Below are 21,488 nucleotides of genomic sequence, written 5' to 3' on the forward strand. Positions count from 1 at the left end.
CTTTCAATTTGATCATTCTCTGCTTTAATCGGTGTTTTCTCTAACCTCAAAAACACGCGACCTGTTTGCTTCGATTTTTCTTGAGAGGAAAAAACTTGAACTTGTTTCCGTCATTTGTACTTTCACGAAAAATCGCGAGGGTTTTTGACAACGCGATTTTCTTAGCAACGGTAAGTGCGAGATTTTTTTTTCACGATATTTGGATTATACGATTTTCTGTAAACATGCCCATAATTTCTTAATTTTCAAAACATAACGAGTCAATTAAAGGTAGACAAATTTCGGACGCTAATATTGTTATCCTTATAATATTAAAGTAATTATCTTCAGGTATAATAAAAAAAATGTTAGAGATCACATGCAACGATCGACTCGGCAAGAAGGTTAGAGTGAAGTGCAACCCTGACGACACTATAGGAGATCTGAAAAAATTAATAGCCGCTCAGACGGGAACGCACTGGGAGAAGATCGTGTTGAAGAAGTGGTACACTATTTTCAAGGATCACATAAAGTTGCAAGACTGTATCCTTTACTACTGAGAAGTTGAGACAAAATACTTTATTAAAATAACATATCTTTATTTAACATATAATAACATATCTTTTATTTTCTTAAGGAATACTTTTTCCTTAATGCACTGTCTTAGATGAGATACATGACGGCATGAACTTAGAGCTATACTATCAATAAATATAGACAAAATAACATTACACATAAGCGCTTTTAATATTGTAATGCCATGATTATTAAACGTCACTTTCTTTTCTATGTTTAAATATAATGTGTACATATATAAGAATAAAAGATTAAATATAAAATATTAAACGATCACAAATGTCAACAAGGAAAATAATTTCTATTTTCATGTCATACAAGCCTCATAAATATCACTATATTTTAACAATTTCTAAATTCTACAAATTAATGATAGTTTTGGCTGTATCACATACAGTGATATATACCATTTGATATTAGTGCCTTTTGCAACTCGCATATATAGGAGATCAAAAGTATAGTGTCAAAAGAAAAGTGAATTATAGATCACACTAAAAGACGAAAGGGAAATTAGTCCTTATTGGGCATGTCTATTTTACTGCCTGTTTTTTTTTGCAGCTTTGCTACATATTTTGATCACATCCTTGTGTATTCTATGTAAATATCTAAATATAAACTTTTAGTTTTACCATTATTTAATAATTTTTCATTTAAATAATACTATTAAAGTGCAAATGAAAAGAAATATTGTTAAAACATTGATTAGAAAAGATTCTTTAAAATTAATTAAAAAAAATATGTATCCGAATATTGAAAGGAGATAAAACATGATTCGGTTAAATCACTCTAAAATGTATTAAAAGTTTTAAAGATTAATGCGGTCTCTTGAATAATCCTTCTATCCTGCTTATTGGACTTTCAGGTTCTGCCATTTGCCTACCTCGGTTGCTTAAGAAGTCTCTTATGTGCTGCACTATCAGATCTATCGCCACTGCAACAGATCACGAAATGTCAATGTGCAATCGCAAATATGCGGGATACATTAGGGATATAAATTGTTTTATTTGCGTTGCATACATCTTGAGATGTCAAATTGCTAATAGATTTCTGAAATTGTTATTTTTGTAAATAATAATTGCGATCACATTATGATTATATGATTTTATTATGCATAAGACATCTGTGTCATATACCATTTTGTAAATACAAGAAGTTTTTCTTCTCTAACAATATGCAATATAAAGTTCCAGAACTTGTACTCTATCTCTCTCTCTCTCTCTCTTACACACACACACACACACATACACACACTTTCTGTCTCTATTACAAATATTCATTGGTATAGATTAGGAAGAATCAATACCTCAAATTCGAGAATTTGAGAAAATTTACAAGAACTTAAACTATATATAATAAATTAAAAAATTGTAAATTCAGAAATCAAGGAACTGAAGGATTTTAACTTCAGTAAAAGCTTAATTATTTGTTATTAAAAATAAGAAGATGCAAATTATGCTAATTAAAAAAAAATCGTGTTATCTAATAAAACTAGTTTTAAATTTCTCAAAAAAATTATTGCTATAAAGAAAGGAACTAACAATTCGAGCATATTCGGTGTGCTTTCATGTATGGAAGTATGAGAATTAATAACATAGAGTGTAATAGACAAATATTTCGAGATATTAATACATCTAAATTACACAAATTGCATTTTAGATAATTATGCTAGTGGATACTTGTATGCTTATATCGTAAAATATTATGCAAAATGCAAATGCAAATGCAAATGCAAAACATATATATATGTCGTCAGAAATCGAATGTCTTATAAAGAAGTCTGAAATGTATGTGATATTCGAGATACATTTATACATAACATACAAACATATACACATGAGCATACATATCACAGATACAATATCCCACATACATATATTACTTGTTTTTGTCGTGTAATACTTGAGATGTTTGTCAAGAAAATGGAGTGACTACACACAGTTAGATGATGTGGTTTTGAGTAATAATAACTTGCAACGATTACCGGGTTAAACGTACAAACATACAAATTAATAGGAAAATTTATCTTATAAATACTGAATTTTCAATTTTCTCAAGAGATCAGTGAATATTTCTAAATTTTTGCTTTTATTTTAATCCTTATATTTCTCACAAAAAACCAACCTTAATTTCTGAAAAATATGAATCAACACATTAAAAAATTTAACAAGGAAGTGATTTCTATCCTTTTTTTCAATATCTAAATGATTTATTATGACTATAGTAAATTACTTTAGTTTTATTTACTATAGTTTCCATATAAAAAATCTAAAAACATGATATTTTTCAATAAGTAGACATGAAGAAGCTAAGCTGATGCTAATATACTCTTTGATAATATAAGAAATTAAAAAAAAGTTCAAATAAAAAATATTAAAATCAAATCCGAAGTTGAAAAATTAAAAATTCAGTTGTGTTGACTATATTGTTGTCAACCCTTTTGTTGTCAAACTTGCTTATTTCTTAATAGATTTATAAATTTCATGCATTTTTCGATATTTAAGACTTGAAGTTTAATTCATGGTAATATATTCATTCAGAATAAAATATGTATAAAAAGCACCATTCTTTCGCCATATAAGTGCAAGATATAATCCCTCAAAAATTATATATAACAAATGAGTAAACAATGTCCGTTTCTATTATGTAAAATTTGAATTATCAAAGAAATTTCGTATTTAATTGATATATAATCTAGCGTTTGAAAATACCACAGCAAAAATGAAATAAAATTAATGTCTTAGACATTAGTTGATACAAATATTAAGTCTCTTATAAAAATGTAATACTTGTCACAATTATTTGATCAATCTCAACAGAGATAAAAATCCAATCTAATGATAAATATTATATAGCAAAAGTATTTATTGTATTGATTTTTTCTTTTCTTAATCATTTTATTCATATTAATAGATCTATCAATCTATTTGTTATCTAATTGGTGATCTAGATATGAATAATCCTGCGTTCAAAAACGGACATTACTTCTCCGTAATCTATTAGAAGAAGGATTGGAAATGTCGCACAGAGTTCAGTCATACATAAGAGCATGATGTAAGAAAAATGCAGTGTTTGATAAAGTGAGCTTATCATGCTTAAGTCATCTGCTGAGCGTGTCGGATGAGGCCGAGGTACGCCTACGCTGGTAGAGGAATGGATGCTGCCCGGCTGAGTTTTCGGCCTTTTTCAAACGCATAATATCCCAGATGTGGTGCACTATTAGATCTATTGCCACTGCAAACATACAACAACCAGACCATATAGGTTTCCCGTGAGATATGCTCTCTCCTTCTCTTAAACTTTCGCTTAGTTTAAGTAGGTGTAGCTCTGACATCCACAATCACGGCATACCAGGCAGCACCCATCAGGTATGAACAAGTTGAACGGATGTGATTTAAATGTACAAATAAGAAAATAAAAAGAACCGTGTAAATTATTTCATATTACACTTATAAAATTTCGAAATATATACCAATCAATTATTAGTAAATAATTAATTGACGTATACATTTAAGTTTTATATAGTACAATTGCATATTTTTACAATTATAACAACTGTATAATTATTGCATAATAGTTTCCTACATATAGATAACTGCAAACATGAAAGCATTTCTGTGTTAAATTATCATATATCTCTATTGTTACCTGATTTAAAATTTCAAGTTTTCTTTAAGTTAAAATATGTATTATTATAGTTACTAAATATATTTTGTTATTCAATATAATTTTTTTATTACAAATATCTTTGCAAAAAAATACTTAATTACTTTTAACTCAAACCATTATTTTTATCAATAATTGATATTTTTTTATTAATACTTGTAAAATCAAATTTGTTTTCATTTTTACTATTATTTCATTCTTTTATTTTTTAGATTCTACAGTTGAGAAGAGAGAGAACAGTTCTGGAACATTCATATATATTCTGAATATCACAAATAATATAATAAGTAATCATAATAATAAAACATATTATTAAAAATATATTTAAAAATTATGAATTAATTACAAAAAGAAAACTTGAAAAAATTAATTTTGAGTAACATTAAAATAAAATATGAATGTACAAAATAATATTATAATAGAATGCATTAGAAGCCAAAAGATTTTTTTTAATGTATCTGACAAACACACTAAACCCAAACAATAAATCCATTAATGAATATTAAGTTGCAAAAGGACAAAATAATTATAATAATTATAATAAAAATAGTGTTAAGTAATAATATATTACCTGTATTATCTGCTCCCCGTGGTATTATGACATCCGCAAACTTTTTTGTTGGTAAGCAAAACTCCTCAAAAGCTGGTTTTACAAAGTTCATGTACTGATTCAGAACGTAATCCAAATCTCTTCCACGTTCTTTTATATCTCTTGGCACTAAAGAAATGAACAGAAATGTAATAAATGTTATTTAATAAAATTATTTAGGCAATTACCTCTTCTTGCAAGTCTGGTATCAGAGTCAGTATCCACAAACAATTTCATGTGAAATAAATCTCGGATTTTAGGAAAATAGAATACCAGTATTCCTTCAAACAATACAACATCAGCAGGGTATATCGTGGTAATCTGATCTTTCATTCTAAAACAAGTTCATAAATTCTCCTTTTAAATTTGATTTTAGCAGTTCTATTGTAATTAGCTTTTCAGAGATATTTATCCATATTTTACAATATAAAAATAATTTTTAAATAAATAGCATAGTACATACAAACTATTTGTCCTGTAATCATAAGCTGGTATTTCACACTTGACACCTGCAAGTATATCCTGTAGTGTTTGTAAAATTAGATCATCATCAAAGGCATCGGGATGATCAAAATTGTACTGTCCTTTTTCAGCTTTTAGTTTCTCAGCAGATGTTAGATCTCGATAAAAACTGTCTTGCGATATGCAAACCACACGACGCTGTTGATGATCCATATCAACTTGCCCTAGTTTTTCCATTATACGTTTACATACTGTAGACTAAAATAAATATAGCATATTAATATATACAATCTAGTAATCTTTATAATAATTGTTAATTATATTAAATAATGCTTTATGTTTTAATATAAAATAAAAACTGATCAATTTTTTTTCACAATAGAAACTATTAACATTATAATGATTATAATCATAGTCCAAAAATAATACATGAAATAAAAGTAGAATCTGAGAGCTCTTTATAAATTTTTTTCAAAAATTTGGTCAGCACAACTCATATCTCTTTTAACAATTAAATTAGCTATTTTTATGATATATTGTAAATTGTATTCCAAACATGATATACATTTACATAGAGAGAAAACTGACTAATTTACTTTCATAATAAATATCTATTAATATTATAATGAATCGTAATCTATCGTGATTCTAAAATAATATATGTGGAATAAAAAAGCAGAATGCGAGAACTTTCTGTAAACTAGAAATTTGATCAGCACGTGTTTCTTTTAACAAAACTAATTCAGTTGTTCTTATTATATATTGTAAAACTGTATTCCACGCATTAATGTAGATACCTTTCCGCTCGCAGTTCCACCGGAGACGCCTATGAGGAAGGGCGTCTTGCTCTCGACACCGTTGAGCTTGCCGTTGATGCCGAAAGACATCTTCCGTGTGATGCCTACGTTCACTGTTATATCTGCCATCGTCGAGCACGCAGATGTTAAGTTTGTACTTCGTCCAAAACGAATTTTCACCGGTAGATCTGAACGTAACACGTGATCGTTGGAGCTAGTCAATGGAAACAAACGTATGGTGCCCCCAAACGATTTCAGACCAACATAAGTTTCAACGAACACGAACAATATTCTTTGTCACCTTTTTACGACTGTCCCAGACTGCTCATGGAATAGGACTGAATAGAACGAAACGGCGTAGCCGGCCACGTGTGTGCACACCCGCACAAGCGTCACCCTAGGCTACGTCCAGAAACATCACCCAAATTCCCCATCGTTTTATCTTTGTTATTCGCCGAATGTTAAACAAGGATAAAATGACACAAGAATACTTCGGTAATATTTCTGGATGTAACCTCATATTCCAAAATTCTACTCGAAGAGAGTAGCATGTAATTGACCAATCAGAATCAAGAAATCTTTGTCCTTTTTGTTCTGATTGGTCAATTAAATTCTACTCTGTCGAGTAGAATTTTAGAACGTGGCCCTTATGAAATGAAATTCAAGCTGAACTGTTTCGCTAAAAAGGGAAGAATTGAGAAAAACAGGAAATGCGAGAAAGATGAAAATAGAAGAAAATGTAGATTTCTACAAACTAAATTGTTATTTTTGCAGTAATATTGACTTATATTCAGAATTTCTCTTTTACCGATAAAAATGCCTTTAAAAATAATTTATAAATCTTCTGATTGGTTGTAAGTCAATTTTAAAAGCATTTTTAGCAATAAAAGAAGATTCAGAATATTATTTTGAAGGTAAAAAAAGAGCCATTACTAAATAGGTCTGATCTTTTTAGCTGAATTCTTTGCACAATTTATCATTTCTTTTTTTTCTACGTACATACAAAAGAAGAGAAGATGTACCCTTCATTGTACAACATACGTAAATTAAGTTGTTGCATATGAAATTATCGAATTTTCGCTAATTAAAAATATTGATCATGATTTTAGTCTATTAATTTTATAATGTGATCTTTATATTTTTTATTTAACCGTTTAAATTTTCAATTTAACCGTTTATCATTATAATTACATTGTGCTTATAAAACTTTTTTTTAAAAACGTGTTTTAATTATTTAATATTTTGTTTAAAGTTCAAAATAATATATTATAAACTTCTCTTCCTTATTTATTATAAATTATAATTTAAATTATTCATTAAAAATAAATAAAATCTAATTTTTAATAACAATATTTACAATGTTATAGCATGGGTTTATTCATATTAGTATAACCTATACCTAAACAAGTTAAACGCACTTGTGGTAATACTTCATCTTCTTCTTTGACATGGTCAATCTTAAAAGTAATTCCAAAGAAGTCCCGTAAGTCGCGTAAAAACTGTATCCTGAAAATTATCAAGTGTGACAGTAATTTTTTTTTCTATTGCATGCATGTAAAAAGAAATTTTATAATATTTACATTGCTGGAGTTAATGGTCCTACTGTAATTTTAGAAACGTTGTGTTTGCCAAGCGTCATGAATGCAGCAATCATACATTGAAAACAAGAATCTACACATCCATTCCTAAATCAACGATAAAATTATAAAATTAGATATATATGTGCTTAAAGAAAAAAATATTTTTTTACCTGTGAATTTCATCCAGAAGTTTCATTGCAGCTTCTTTGCCAAGATCTTCGGGTACACATGGTAACGAACCTGTCGTCATTAATGGAGAGAACGCTTGTCCACTAAAGAATACTTCTTTTGTAGTTTCTGCTGTCAGCGTGACACCAAAACCTGAACCATAACAGACATAACAAGACATAACAAATTAGGAATAACACGAATTAATTTAATATAAATGGTATATACATTATATCATAATTATTAAATTATAATAGTATACATGAATGGCTATTTTCTATATGTGTGCATGTAATTCATACCTGGGGATTTCCCACTAGCTGACTTTTTACAATGATCTGTATAAATATATACATCTGGTAAAAACTTAAGGAGAACACTTTTCGCTGATTCCACAATACGATTAGCAATTGCTGGAGAAACTCGTAAACTACATGCAACACCTCTAATACGTTTTACCTGTCCACTATCTTCTAACTAACGTAACAAAAAGAAGTAAAAAGGATATTATAAAATTCTATTACATATAATTATATATGGGTAAGTATAGAATATTTAAATACCTGAATTGTTTTAAGATAACGACTAACAGGACACTTAAATTGTACTTCTCCACCTCCCAAAGGTTGTACCCCTCTTTTGTGAATGGTTAACACAACTTCATTGTCACCTACTAGAAATCTTTTCAATATTGGTATAGCAGCAGTCTGGATTTTGTCCACTGATGGATCTTGTAAATTATATTAATTATTTTAACAACCTTTAATAATAAGTATATATCAGCACATTATATATCATACCTATAGTATTATTGGTCACTCCTTTGAGTTTCAAATCAATACGTTCTTTACAAAATGGTGCAAGTATCATAATAGGTTCCAAGTAATACCCGATACCTCTCTGCAAGCTGCAATCATGTTCCAATTCACCACCTCTTAATAAGCCGGGATTATAATATACAGCGGTACCAGTTTCATTTAACACAATTCTTGTACCATTAGTGAGCTTATCCAAAAGATGAATAAAGTTAACTTCATATTCTGTCAAAAAACGATTGACATGTTAAAACATGTTATTAAAAGCTGTATAAAATAATATAGATATAATCAATAAAAACATCATATTTAATAAATAACGCTAACCTTTAAGACCAGGTTCATCATTTTTCGTTCTAATATTTATAATTTTTATTGGTTTCATAGATAACGTAGACAATAATAAGCGATATCTAAGATAATTGCTGCCCTCGTATTTGAGTATATTATTTTTCACTTTGGCAGGCATTTTTTTAAATATTTAAATAAACCTGATATGAAGCACTTGTACTTTCCTCCTTGATATCATTCGATGAATTTCTGGATTTCTATTTATTTTTCTAACCACGTGTTATGTAAAGGTGCTTTTCATTGACGCTTATTTCTAGGGTCAAAATAGATCACGTGACTAAGATGGAAAGTGACCATTCAAATTTTACTATTTTGCACTATTTACTATGCAAAATTTTTCAATTTTGATTACGCGATTTATTTTGACGCTAAAAATGAATTAAAAAGACATTAAAAAGTGAATTCTTCTATTGGATGTCGATGCAGTGTGAATCCTGCATTATGTAGGTTATATTTAGTTATATGACGATCAAACTTTTTTCCAAAGAAAAGCTGAAGGAAAAATAGACAAACTAAAGACGTTGTTCGATACTGATGTGTTTAGAATACGGAAGCTCCAGGCTGAGTTTTTCTTAAGAAATTCATAAACATTCTGAACATCATTTTATTCGATGACTAATAATCGACCGATCGAATGGCACTTAGAATTGTTCAGTATACACGCAAATTGGATTTATTAATATTATTTAATAAAACGAAATATATCATAAAAAATGGTGTTTATTTAAAGGATGATTTACATTATACATAAATAAACGTATTTCGATTTTCGATTTTATACTTAATCATCCGATAATTCTTTTTTTAAGTTACGTATCTCTATCTTGAGACTGACTGGACTGAAGTCAAATCAACTCCAAAAATCAAGATCGACACCGTCAATCCCAGAAGAAACGTCTACGACCGAGAAATCGGAATAATTCGAAAAATCGAAAATATCGTTTGCCGTCAATTTGCGACGGATTTGAACAATGGGTAGCGATGGACAAGCGGTGTTCGAGTCACGTGAGTATCGAGCGGTCGTGGCACGTACGCCAGCGCTTCCGCTTCCGCAGACGGTTGGGTTCGCCATTTGGGTCGTGACCGTCATTAAGGTTAAGGGCCTGAGATCGTCGTCCGCGACGAAAGGGGAGGCCGACTGCTCCCTGGAAAACGAGCGTTTCGCTCATCGCTGTTCGCTTCACCCCTGTGCAGCACCGCATCGACTGCCGACCGTCGTCACATCGAGACACGCTTTTTACTACTTTGGCATTGACGAAACATGGCTTATTGAAGAAGATGAAGGGTGCGCAAAAAGATATTATTTCTCCGAGGAGAGGAGACGGAGGAGACCGCAACTGCGACAAGGCGAATCAGACTGACTACAGTCAATCCACAAATGGACATAAGGTCAAAATTCACGCTGTCCCCTGCGAAGGGGACTGTTGCTGATGCGAGAAAGAACAAAGGTGCGTCCTCAAGGTCACTCGCTAGAATCCCGTCCTGTGCAAACAAACAGACTGTCATGCGCGCTTCTTCATGCTATGCGTATGTTTCCTTACGTCATATGTCCTTTTAGATGTCAGTAACAAGCACCATCTGGGATCTTTGCGCAGAAGAGAACCTACTGGCGCCAATAATTTCCCTAACAATGTACAACCAACAAAGTACAATGTACAGAAAACAAAAGATCTTGTTAAGAGACAGAGACCTAAAGGACAATATCATGGCAGTGCAGAGACGAATTCCAAGGTTGAGACGAATTCAAATTCTGCATACAATTATGCTTTCATTTCCTTTCAAATTTATTTCCATTGGTCTTATATGTATTATGCATATATCTATAGGTAGTGGAGGAGAAATTACCTGAGTATGGCTCAGTATTGGTCCAAAGAAGCAAAAAGAATGGCAATCACTTGCTGAATTTCCATTACGAGCGATATATGATGAGAGATGCACAAAACAGAGATATAAGGAGACATAGTTCCAACAGCAATAGATTGCTGCCACCAGTTCAGCGACATAAATATAACAAGGAGCAATTTGTACAAGCTAGGTAATGATGCCATGATATAACTGGGCAATTTTCATATTCTATTGTCCATTAATTATTTATATCAATTTATAAATCTCAACTGAAATAACTGTTTATTCAGAATATTATTTGAAGGTATCTGAAATAATATATTTATTGCTTCAAATGTAATTAATAGATTAATCAGTTAATACATAAAAATTATATGAGTTTTTATATAAATCTATTTGCTGGCTTATATGAATCAAAGATACCTTGGGAGTAATATTGCTCATTGAAATCATTTCGGATGAAATAATGTGTTATATTATTTAACATTTTTCGAACAAAATTCAAGTGCTTAATTTCTTAATATTATTTCGATATAAATTAAATACTTGAGTAATAATTAAAATTATTTAGTATTAATGTTATTGGATAATATATTGTTTATATATTGTTTAGAAAAATAATATTGAGATTACTATTTATGTTAAACATTATTTATATATTTTTATGTATATTGGTAGCTGCCAATTTGTTGTGACTGCAAGCAGGGATTATTCCTTACATCTGACTAATCCTGATATTCTTGTGGATTGGAAGCTGATTGAGCAAGTTGTATGTATTCTTTTATTGTAAATCACCAATTTTCTTGTTGCATTGACTTTCTCGCAAGATTTTCTTATATACATTGGCGAATATAAATTAAATTTAATTTAACTAACTTTAAACTTTTAACTTAATATTTAATTTGTTTGCAGATATTACACAATTCAGAAAATCTTTCCTGTCCCATTTGTTTACATCCACCAGTCGCAGGAAAAATGACTCGCTGTGGTCATGTTTATTGCTGGCCTTGTATTCTTCGTTACCTACGTTATTGTCAAGAAACAGGCAACTACAAATGTCCGATTTGTGATGAATATCTTCACAAAAATGACTTAAAAAGGTAATTTTTGTGTGAGATCATAATAAATATATTAAGTGAAGAAAAATGATCATAAAAATATTCTAATTATATTACATGTGTTGTTTTTAGTGTGGTCGAAATTACGCGAAGTACATTCAATTTGGGTGAAACAGTCAATTTGTGTCTGATGCGTCGTGAAAAAAATTCCTTATTCGCAACTCCTGTGAAATCTGCGATTCAACCGCCAACAACATTTTTATCTGTTTCAGAAAATGCTGATAATCAGATATATTCAAAGCTTCTTATTGCGAATATAAAAGATGTAAGTTCATGGAAAAGATTATTTTGAAGTATCAGTCGCCATTATCATTCTTATTTCTAGATTGTCAACATCATAGAAAGCGAACGTTCAGAATTAGAATTTGAGCTTAAGAATGATCCAGATATGTCTTCTGACATCAAGCAAGCGCTCACTGAATTGTCAAAGCGAAAGGAAAAATTATTGTGGAAGGTAATGTGTTTTTATATATATATATATATATATATATATATATATGTGTTAATGTATGTGTACTGTATAATATTATGCATCAATATAATATAGAATATAATATGAAAAATTGTTATGTAAGATCGCAGAATCTAAAGATGCTCCATCGATGGAAAATACAATGGAAAAAGAAGTTATCGAAGAAACATCGCAAGGAAATGAAGTAAATGTTGATACATATTACGAAGATGATAAGATTTTAGCAAAACAATCTTCGACAGACAGTGTTTCCAGTGATAGCCAGACTGTTTCAAGCCCTTCTAAATTCTCTTACTTTTATCAAGGTAAATAATTACTCGACATATAATTATCAACAATTTAATATTCTTTTGAACTATATGATACTAAGTATATCTCAGAAATAAGAATGTATTATACATATTAATTAAATTTTTAGCCGAGGACGGACAACACATGTATCTACATGCAGCAAATGTGAAAATGCTGGAAATGCAGTATGGTAGTTTAGAGTACTGTCCCCCAGTAATAACGGGCAAACTTCTTGAAAAAGAAGCAAGCATTTGCACAGAAGAATTAAGACGCAGATTACGATATCTTTGTCATCTACCACTTACTTGTCCATTAGAATTAGCTGAAATCGAATTAAAACCACCACTGGTATCGGAGGAAGTTCTTCATGCTTTCCACGGTGATCATTTATTGTTTTTTATAAAATGTTTTCTGTTTTTATAAAATAATTTATTCTAGACATGCGAAATTATTTATTGTGTGATTATATTATTTATTTTTTAAATCGTCAGAACAATTAAATTCAAGACAGAAATACAGAGAACAGAAAGAACGCGAGGAAAGAAAAAGAGAGAAAAAGATAATAGAAGAAGAAAATAGACAAATTGGGATATATCCGACGCCCAACATAGATATCGAATCTTATCAACATTTTCCTCAATTGCAGTCAGAATTGCAGTCACAATTGTCGAAGTAAGCAGAAATTAATTGTTATCTTCAGTGTTGATATCTACATAAATGCTATTTTATTTAAATTTTATACATATTTAATAAAATACAGAAATAATTATCCTAATTATCACGTTTTAACATAGTGAGAACGTGCTATCACCTTCAGAATCGGGTACATCAAGTATTGCTAGCAGTCCAGCTTTGAGTGCATTTGATGAAATTGCTCCAAAACAAGAAATAGATCATTCGCGGGAACAAACCCGGACATTCGCGGACATAATGAAATTATCATCAATGTCCACAAAAATGTCTAATAAATCCATCAATGCATGGCCCGCTGTAACATCGAAAATGCACTCCGGTACAACGAGTGCATGGTCCGGCAAAGATGAAGAAAAAGCATTATCGACAAAGGCGCACAAGTCTACTAATGCTTGGCCGCCTGTTAAATCAAGTACATGCACTGGTACACCGGGTACTTCATCCAACGAAGATGAAAAGAAATCATGCGTTTCTGAAGGTAAATTGCATTGCCCTCAATCACATAATGTAACCAAATGCAATACTTAATATTAGTTATATGTATGCAAGTGTCTGACTGTTTAAATGACTTGAATTAATTAAATTATCATTTTTAGAAGCAAAAGATGAAAGTAATGCATTAGGCAAGAAGAAGAAAAAGAAAGGGAAAGGAACAGTACTGCTTACAACTGGTATGACATCTGGTTATTCTATATAATTATGTATATTATCGCATAATGTTTTACGCTAATTCTTTGCGCGCTATTAAAATAATCGGTGATTTTATTGGATCAGCGTAGGAAATTTGTGATTTCGTTGTGATTTCGAACTTGTTATCATTATTTGACATCGTACTAAAAAAAAAAAAAAAAATACGTACGGTATTACGTATTAAATGTCTCAATTTTTCTATTCTGGATTTGTTTACTGTGAAATGAATTATTTGCAACAGGGTTCTCGCATATTGCGCTTATGAATAAAATTTTACTTCATTTATGTCGTTGTTGTTTTATAGAAACCTCTTTTTTTTCCTATCCATATGTCTTTGATTATTTATGTTGTTATAAATGTAGATAAAATGAAGTTCATTTATGTTTTTACTCATAAAATAAGCATGAATTATCTACATAAAGCGGAAAAAAAAAATTTCTGTTATTTTAGTCCTGTAACTTTAATATTTATGTTCTCATTTTAATACTGCTACAAATATTACTAACAGAAAATGACATTTTGTAATAATTAAAGTACAATTGTAATACTTAGTCTATGTATCGCAGTTTAAAAATCAAATTACTTATTTTAAAAATTATCAGGATCAAAAAGAATGCAACGTTTTATTTTGGTAATCGCTCTATATTTACGAAATCTGGAACATAGAAAATTAACAATGGATCTAGTTGAGAATCAATCGTAAGTACAATATACAGTAATGAAATAAATAAGTAAATAAAGCATACATATATTTCAAAATAGAAAATGACGAAAGAGGAACTTATTAAAAAATGACGCTAAAGAAATGTACATACGAAAGGAATGATTAGAGCAAAAACCACAGTTGTTTAATGGTCGATTCTGTTTTTTTTTTTTTTGAACTTTTTCTAATTTCTTTTTTTTTTTAGCGCGCCTTAAGAAGGGCACATAGTTGCAAGTAATTCTTCACTGGTAAAGGACCATGATGAAGGGCAGTGGCGGGACAAAAACAGGAACGATTCTTTTTAGTCGACTTCCTCAATGGTGGGTCCAGACGCACCGCCGCCACCACTAGGTGTTCCTCCAGGAGCGGCTCCGCCAGCTCCAGGGAAGCCACCTGGCATGCCACCGGGCATTCCACCTGCGCCCTGGTACAGCTTCGTGACGATGGGGTTGCAAATGGCCTCAAGCTCCTTTTGTTTATGTTCATATTCTTCCTTGTCGGCCAGTTGATTTGCGTCGAGCCACTTGATAATGTCGTTGCATTTATCCAGAATCGTTTGCTTGTCTGTCGCACTGATTTTGTCCTTCAACTTTTCATCCTCGACTGTACTCTTCATGTTGAAACAATAGGACTCAAGTCCATTTTTGGCAGCAATCGTCTCCTTTTGTTTTTCATCCTCGCTACGGTATTTCTCAGCTTCGTTTACCATCCTCTCGATATCCTCCTTGCTGAGACGACCTTTGTCATTAGTGATGGTGATCTTGTTCTCTTTACCAGTAGACTTATCCACGGCGGAGACATTAAGAATACCGTTCGCGTCAATATCGAAGGTAACTTCGATCTGAGGAACTCCACGAGGTGCTGGCGGAATACCGCTAAGCTCAAATTTGCCCAACAAGTTGTTATCTTTAGTCATAGCGCGTTCACCCTCGTATACTTGAATCAATACGCCAGGCTGATTGTCGGCATAAGTTGTAAAGGTTTGAGTCTGCTTCGTCGGGATGGTGGTGTTCCTCTTGATGAGTGCGGTCATGACACCACCAGCAGTCTCGATGCCCAAAGAAAGTGGGGTAACATCGAGCAGAAGCAGATCTTGCACCTCTTCGGACTTGTCGCCATGCAGAATAGCCGCTTGTACGGCCGCACCATACGCCACAGCCTCATCAGGATTGATGGATTTGTTAAGCTCCTTGCCGTTAAAGAAGTCTTGTAGAAGCTTTTGTATCTTAGGAATGCGCGTTGAGCCACCAACCAAGACGATATCATGGATTTGAGCCTTATCCATCTTTGCATCGCGCAGCGACTTCTCGACAGGTTCGAGAGTACCGCGGAAGAGATCAGCACAGAGCTCCTCGAAACGAGCCCTGGTGATGGAGGTATAGAAATCTATTCCCTCGTATAAGGAATCGATCTCGATGCTGGCCTGCGTGGAAGATGACAGAGTACGCTTGGCGCGCTCGCAGGCCGTGCGCAGACGACGGAGGGCACGCTTGTTCGAAGTCAGGTCCTTCTTGTATTTGCGCTTGAATTCCTGCACGAAGTGGTTGACCATGCGGTTATCGAAGTCCTCACCACCCAAGTGGGTATCACCGGCCGTGGACTTGACCTCGAAAATACCATCCTCGATGGTCAGGATGGATACATCAAAGGTGCCACCACCAAGATCGAAGATCAGGACGTTCCGCTCACCGGTGGCCTTCTTGTCGAGACCGTACGCGATCGCGGCAGCGGTGGGCTCGTTGATGATACGTAATACATTCAAGCCCGAGATGGTACCAGCGTCCTTGGTTGCCTGACGCTGCGAGTCGTTGAAGTAAGCGGGGACGGTGATCACAGCATTGGTGACAGTCTTGCCTAGGTATGCCTCTGCGGTCTCCTTCATCTTTACCAAGACCATCGAACTCACTTCTTCAGGGAAGAAAGTCTTCGTCTCTCCTTTGTATTGTACTTGGATCTTTGGCTTGCCACTATCATTTACCACAGTGAAGGGCCAGTGTTTCATGTCAGCCTGAATGGTCGGATCCTCAAAGCGACGTCCGATCAATCTCTTGGCATCTAATTAATCAAAATAGAAAAAAAATAAGTTAGCGATATTGGATTCTTTTAAATTAATATTTTTTGCAAAAAATACAATTTTTTCTTTTATACTAGTTTCAACTAATAATATAGTTATTTTATTAGATGAATGTTAAAAACATTTAATAACATGATGAATTTGTTATATTATTATATTAAATTAGAAAATAATTTTAATTTATTTTTTGCTTATTTTAATCAATAATGAATCGTTAACGGTTCATTAAATATTCACGCTTTTTTATTGAATATCACGCCATAAAAATTGCGCAAATTATAAACGCGCACGCGATTTTCAAAAAGTAAAATCTCATTTTATGTAACTCTAAACTTCGATAAATAAATGATGCAAAATCGATTACAGGCGAGATAAGCCTTATACACACTCGCGAAATATTGAGAAGATCAGATATCGCCGCAGATAATATATAACGCGATGAAAGCAGATTTTCGAGAAACTCGCCGAGTCACGATCTAACTCAGCTAAATGATTAAAGTTTTTATAGTGGGCGAAAAGTAAATGGACTTACCGAAAATGGTGTTGTTGGGGTTCATGGCGACTTGGTTTTTGGCGGCGTCCCCGATGAGCCGTTCAGTTTCTGTGAAGGCCACATAACTGGGTGTCGTACGGTTGCCCTGATCGTTGGCAATAATCTCAACTTTGCCGTGCTGGAAAACGCCAACGCAGGAGTAGGTTGTACCAAGATCGATACCGACTGCGGGTGCCTTCGCCATCTTTTCGGATTCTGCAAAGTAAGCGTGGACGAACTCCGTGAGAACGAACGATTATCACGAATGAGAGGAATCGCTGTTATTCGTTGATCACTCGCGAAACAATTCGAATTGACAAAAGGGGCGTATGTACCTCTAGGAAATTGCTCGAAGCTTCGTAAAAACTTGTGTATGTATTAGGACAAGCGAAGAAGTTCCTCGTGTCACGATTCGCAACGTTAGTGACGAGCCATCGCCCCTGAGGCTTGTTATATACCTGCGTGGCTTCTAGAACATTCCTTCCGCGCAAAATCACAAGTTCACGAACCACTGCGTTGCATTCCGTTCTGGTAGGCACGCGATTGGCCGAGAATCTTCGACCCGGGCAACACCAAGAGAGTCAATTAAGTGACTGCAACGCGTCGCGTTATTGATCGCGCGACATCTCAAAGTTACATCCTCTGGAATTACACGTGTGTGACCAACCGAAAAATTTCCTTTGCGACCGTGTGTCGCTCGATCGACCGACGAGAAGGAGAGGGAGAGGACGAGGGCGAGCGAGAGATTAACTACTCATGCTTGAGGTTCCGGCTTCCGGTTGGAGCAGCGGAAGCCGGGATTGACCGAGACGCGGGGAACGTTCTCGCGAATACGAGAAGTTCTAGAAAGCATCATGCGACGCGCGCGCGCATGCGTGGACTGAGAGGTGAAGGTCCAAGCAAAGCGTCGCCACGTGTTCAAGGTCCCGCGAAATTCGCGCGTGTGCCAATGACGTCAATGAATTGATCGCGCGCGGTGCGGAACCACGAATTAATTATCCTCGATTTCCCACGAAACAGATTCGTGTGTTTTTACGGATTATATCGTTCTGCGGAACACCTGCGGATCGTTCGAACATGTCGGCCGTGACAGGCGAAAACGGGACCTCACCTCTCGCTGCAACTCTCGCTGTGCGATCGAGTCTCATACGATCACCAGCTCGATTCCGCATGACTCACGACTATTCGTTAGGCTTGTAATTGTCGTTTTTATCGCGGTTACAAGTGGAAAATTTCGCCGAGTACTTGCATGACGCGTCGTAAAACACGTGGCTCCGAGAAATCGCAAGTTCCGGTACGATGAAACGCCTTCGATTTTCCACGGATTCTCATTACGTATTTGTAGAATTTATATTTTTTTATGTTTATTATACAACAAGCGATTTTTTTGTTAACACCATTTTAAATTATATATTATTACGATTAAAAATGGATTATATCTCAAGATTTTCCGATCTTAAATGATGTGACAGGGAAAGCTTTAAATTATACGTTGAGTCACATGTATTTCCTCATAAAGTAATCGTGAAGGAAGCCGCCTTTGACGTTCGCACATGCGGCAAAATTGCGTGGCCCAATGTCAATAATACGCGTGTCGAGTTTATGTCCACGTAGAGAAAATTACGGAGGAAGCGCGATTCGTGCGATCGATACCGATTTAACTCTGAGCATATATATATATATATATATACGTCGGAAGGCATCAATAATGCCTTCTCACTTAGATATATAATTTCTTCCTAGCTATACATTGTATCTAGATATTCATACGATAGATTCCTAAAAATTCATGGCAAGACCTAAAAGAACTTTCAAAATAAAACCTATGCTCTTACAGAAATCCATTCTGGAAATTATTTATTTTTGAATTAAAAACACTTCATAACAGTATTTAATTAAATCCAATTTAATTATAATTAAATTCAATTTAATACTGGAAATTACTTATTTCGAGTTATTATTAAAAGTAACAACAATGCTTTTAACCTATTCAAAATAAATGATTACCATCTTTCAATATTAAATATTTCTATAAGAACGTTTAAAATCATATTTTATTCTTTTATTTTAAATTTCAACAATGGATTTAACATGTCACGATGTAAGAATAATGACTCGGAAATAAATGTCTTCAAGTGAGGAGGTATTGTCGACGCCTGCCGTACTACTTTATATAACTTTCGAAGAACCGAACGTTGTTGAACCGAAGCCGTAGAGTTCTCGTCAGAAATATTACTAGAAAAAAAGTGAACGAGGAAGGAACGCGTGAGATCGCATACTTTCTGTAAACAAATGAGAAACAGAAACACAGCAAAGCAGAAAAATAGAACTTCCATTTGGCTTAATCACTGCGAGAAGTAATCATTAATGATAATTACGAAATTGCTTAATTATAAATGCCGTAATGCTTGTAATGACCGTAATGATTGTTATTCTGTTTTATCCATTAACCTGCACTGGTTTCAAAGGTAGAAACGTTTACTCCAAGCATATACTTATCTCGAAAAGTCTACTTATCGACATTTATCTGACATTATTTTTAATGTTACGTCGTTTAACTACACTGAAAAAAACGTTCAAAAAAAAAATGAAGAACGCAAAAAGAACAAAGAAATATTTCTTTTTTTAATTCTCTTCCCGTATTTAAAAAAAAAAAAATTAAAAAAGAAGGAAATGATATACGTTCAAGAAAGATAAAAAAAATATTCGTTTTCTATTCGAACTCTCGAAGTTACGTATAGGACTATAAGAGAAGGAAACTATAATAATGAAAGAATTATCAAGTCATTGTTATTTAAACAGTCGATGCAACTCATCGCGTTTTTGCTGCATTTGTGAAATTGGCTGAAACTTAAATATTTTAGGAGGCCTTCGCCTTGATAAGCGTTTACAATGTGTTCTCTCATAAACAAAAATTAGTTTTAAATCAAGAAAAATATTCTCACACACAAAAATATTATAATTCTTCTTAAAAACTTTAATCTCAATCTGATTAAAGTATTGTATTATTTTTGCTCAATTAAAAATTAAACTTTTATATAAAGATTACAATATTCTTGTTTATATATGAGACTATTTATATTTACGTCAATACTAAAATTTTTTTAAGAAGATTATAATATTCTTGTTTATGAGAATATCTATACTTATCTCAATATTAAATTTTTTTTTAAGAAAATTATAATATTCTTATTTATATATGAGATTATTTTTAATAATCTCATTCTCAATCTCTTTTAATAATCTCATATTTTTAATAATCATTTTAATAATTGACTCGAAACAGTTAAGATGTGTTTACTTCTTTTCTTTTTTACTAACCGACTATTATCTTATATCTCTGTTAAAATTTTTTTTTTATTTCTTTCTTATATTTCTTATATTCTTTTAATTGTGACCATTTGCTATTGCAATATACAGTATTTATTTCCTTTTGTGTATAAGTTATTGTCATAATCGGCGATATCATCGAGTGTCTTCTACATCAGTTGTGGAACTGTTTGGACAGAGGCCCTCGAGATATTGCACTATTGCATTTATCGATGCGAATCGGAAAAGTCATGAACTAATACGGTCTCAAACCATTCTTATCATCTACATGTATCTACTGAAGATGATCCGAAAATGGATCGAAACGTCTGGAATGTAAGAAGAACCTTAAATACAGATAGGATTTAACGGGTAATTATTTGCGCCTCATTTACTGCGCTTGACTCCCATTGCCTTTATTATCCATTTTTATTTGTTTTTATATATAAGAATATATAATCTTGATTCAAGATTAATGTTTTTTTTCTGTATACATCGTGCATCGTTGCCGTCGAAGCGTTGCTGCCCAGGCTGAGCCAGGTGCGTCGGGCATCGCAATAACGGTCATCAAGTCGGCTCGAGAGGAAGCTGGGATATAACAATGCGACCCGTGTCTCCCCTCGGAGCATGGTTCAAAAGTAATGGGAGAGTAGCTTACGTTCTCTTCCAACATGTTTCAGCGCAGCATGCGAAATCTAAGCGAGTGAGAGAGAAAGAATTCGATCATCGATTTCCGCATTGGCTGATTTCAATCGAAAATTGTTATTCTTCGAAACGAAAA

The 21,488-nt window shown here is 33.1% G+C and overlaps 5 protein-coding genes across 6 annotated transcripts; 2 read left to right on the plus strand and 3 right to left on the minus strand.

The window, feature by feature from the left end:
• The first annotated feature begins 18 nt into the window (after positions 1–18).
• Positions 19–835, plus strand: ubl (Ubiquitin-like protein 5). Its single transcript, XM_011634245.2, has 3 exons — positions 19–170; positions 331–522; positions 647–835. The coding sequence occupies exons 2-3, from the start codon at positions 345–347 to the stop codon at positions 688–690; spliced, it is 222 nt and encodes a 73-aa protein (XP_011632547.1). The 5' UTR covers positions 19–170; positions 331–344; the 3' UTR covers positions 691–835.
• Positions 544–6,558, minus strand: Uck (Uridine-cytidine kinase). 2 transcript variants are annotated; one of them, XM_011634244.3, is made up of 5 exons: positions 6,067–6,558; positions 5,271–5,527; positions 4,996–5,141; positions 4,790–4,936; positions 544–1,486 (listed from the first exon to the last, which is right to left on the minus strand). In XM_011634244.3, the coding sequence occupies exons 1-5, from the start codon at positions 6,193–6,195 to the stop codon at positions 1,368–1,370; spliced, it is 798 nt and encodes a 265-aa protein (XP_011632546.1). In that variant the 5' UTR covers positions 6,196–6,558; the 3' UTR covers positions 544–1,367. The 2 variants fall into 2 exon arrangements, with proteins under 2 accessions (XP_011632546.1, XP_011632545.1); XM_011634243.3 differs by lacking the exon at positions 544–1,486 and adding an exon at positions 1,642–3,786.
• A 782-nt stretch (positions 6,559–7,340) lies between these two features.
• Rtc1 (RNA terminal phosphate cyclase 1) lies at positions 7,341–9,216 on the minus strand. The gene is made up of 7 exons (XM_011634248.3): positions 8,957–9,216; positions 8,615–8,854; positions 8,378–8,544; positions 8,117–8,291; positions 7,817–7,967; positions 7,647–7,751; positions 7,341–7,572 (listed from the first exon to the last, which is right to left on the minus strand). Exons 1-7 carry the CDS (start codon positions 9,096–9,098, stop codon positions 7,428–7,430), a joined length of 1,125 nt encoding a protein of 374 aa, XP_011632550.1. The 5' UTR covers positions 9,099–9,216; the 3' UTR covers positions 7,341–7,427.
• Positions 9,217–10,014: 798 nt separating this feature from the next.
• LOC105424159 (E3 ubiquitin-protein ligase RNF10) lies at positions 10,015–14,374 on the plus strand. Its single transcript, XM_011634249.3, has 12 exons — positions 10,015–10,428; positions 10,539–10,711; positions 10,807–11,015; positions 11,504–11,594; positions 11,738–11,925; positions 12,016–12,208; positions 12,269–12,397; positions 12,519–12,720; positions 12,834–13,085; positions 13,198–13,378; positions 13,501–13,877; positions 13,996–14,374. Exons 1-12 carry the CDS (start codon positions 10,359–10,361, stop codon positions 14,094–14,096), a joined length of 2,166 nt encoding a protein of 721 aa, XP_011632551.2. The 5' UTR covers positions 10,015–10,358; the 3' UTR covers positions 14,097–14,374.
• Positions 14,375–14,710: 336 nt separating this feature from the next.
• Positions 14,711–17,895, minus strand: Hsc70-4 (heat shock protein cognate 4). Its single transcript, XM_011634250.2, has 3 exons — positions 17,734–17,895; positions 17,399–17,614; positions 14,711–16,847 (listed from the first exon to the last, which is right to left on the minus strand). The coding sequence occupies exons 2-3, from the start codon at positions 17,601–17,603 to the stop codon at positions 15,094–15,096; spliced, it is 1,959 nt and encodes a 652-aa protein (XP_011632552.1). The 5' UTR covers positions 17,604–17,614; positions 17,734–17,895; the 3' UTR covers positions 14,711–15,093.
• Positions 17,896–21,488: the final 3,593 nt, after the last annotated feature.

The sequence above is a fragment of the Pogonomyrmex barbatus genome, unplaced genomic scaffold (genome assembly GCF_055798465.1).
Source record: "Pogonomyrmex barbatus isolate J1 unplaced genomic scaffold, ASM5579846v1 scaffold8, whole genome shotgun sequence".
NCBI lineage: Eukaryota > Metazoa > Arthropoda > Insecta > Hymenoptera > Formicidae > Pogonomyrmex > Pogonomyrmex barbatus.

Excerpts from the sequence above, each read along its gene's own strand:
- ubl (XM_011634245.2), top strand. The coding sequence starts at position 345 with ATGTTAGAGATCACATGCAACGATCGACTCGGCAAGAAGGTTAGAGTG. Across the intron at positions 523-646 it reads TCACATAAAGTTGCAAGACT|ATGAGATACATGACGGCATG; the intron begins GTATCCTTTACT and ends GCACTGTCTTAG.
- Hsc70-4 (XM_011634250.2), bottom strand. The coding sequence starts at position 17,603 with ATGGCGAAGGCACCCGCAGTCGGTATCGATCTTGGTACAACCTACTCC. Across the intron at positions 16,848-17,398 it reads CCCCAACAACACCATTTTCG|ATGCCAAGAGATTGATCGGA; the intron begins GTAAGTCCATTT and ends TTGATTAATTAG.
- LOC105424159 (XM_011634249.3), top strand. The coding sequence starts at position 10,359 with ATGGACATAAGGTCAAAATTCACGCTGTCCCCTGCGAAGGGGACTGTT. Across the intron at positions 11,595-11,737 it reads GGAAGCTGATTGAGCAAGTT|ATATTACACAATTCAGAAAA; the intron begins GTATGTATTCTT and ends ATTTGTTTGCAG. Across the intron at positions 12,721-12,833 it reads ATTCTCTTACTTTTATCAAG|CCGAGGACGGACAACACATG; the intron begins GTAAATAATTAC and ends TTAAATTTTTAG.
- Uck (XM_011634243.3), bottom strand. The coding sequence starts at position 6,195 with ATGGCAGATATAACAGTGAACGTAGGCATCACACGGAAGATGTCTTTC. Across the intron at positions 4,937-4,995 it reads TACCAGACTTGCAAGAAGAG|TGCCAAGAGATATAAAAGAA; the intron begins GTAATTGCCTAA and ends TCATTTCTTTAG. Across the intron at positions 3,787-4,789 it reads ACGGGGAGCAGATAATACAG|TGGCAATAGATCTAATAGTG; the intron begins GTAATATATTAT and ends GTATGTTTGCAG.
- Rtc1 (XM_011634248.3), bottom strand. The coding sequence starts at position 9,098 with ATGCCTGCCAAAGTGAAAAATAATATACTCAAATACGAGGGCAGCAAT. Across the intron at positions 8,292-8,377 it reads GTTATCTTAAAACAATTCAG|TTAGAAGATAGTGGACAGGT; the intron begins GTATTTAAATAT and ends TTGTTACGTTAG. Across the intron at positions 7,752-7,816 it reads CTTCTGGATGAAATTCACAG|GAATGGATGTGTAGATTCTT; the intron begins GTAAAAAAATAT and ends TCGTTGATTTAG.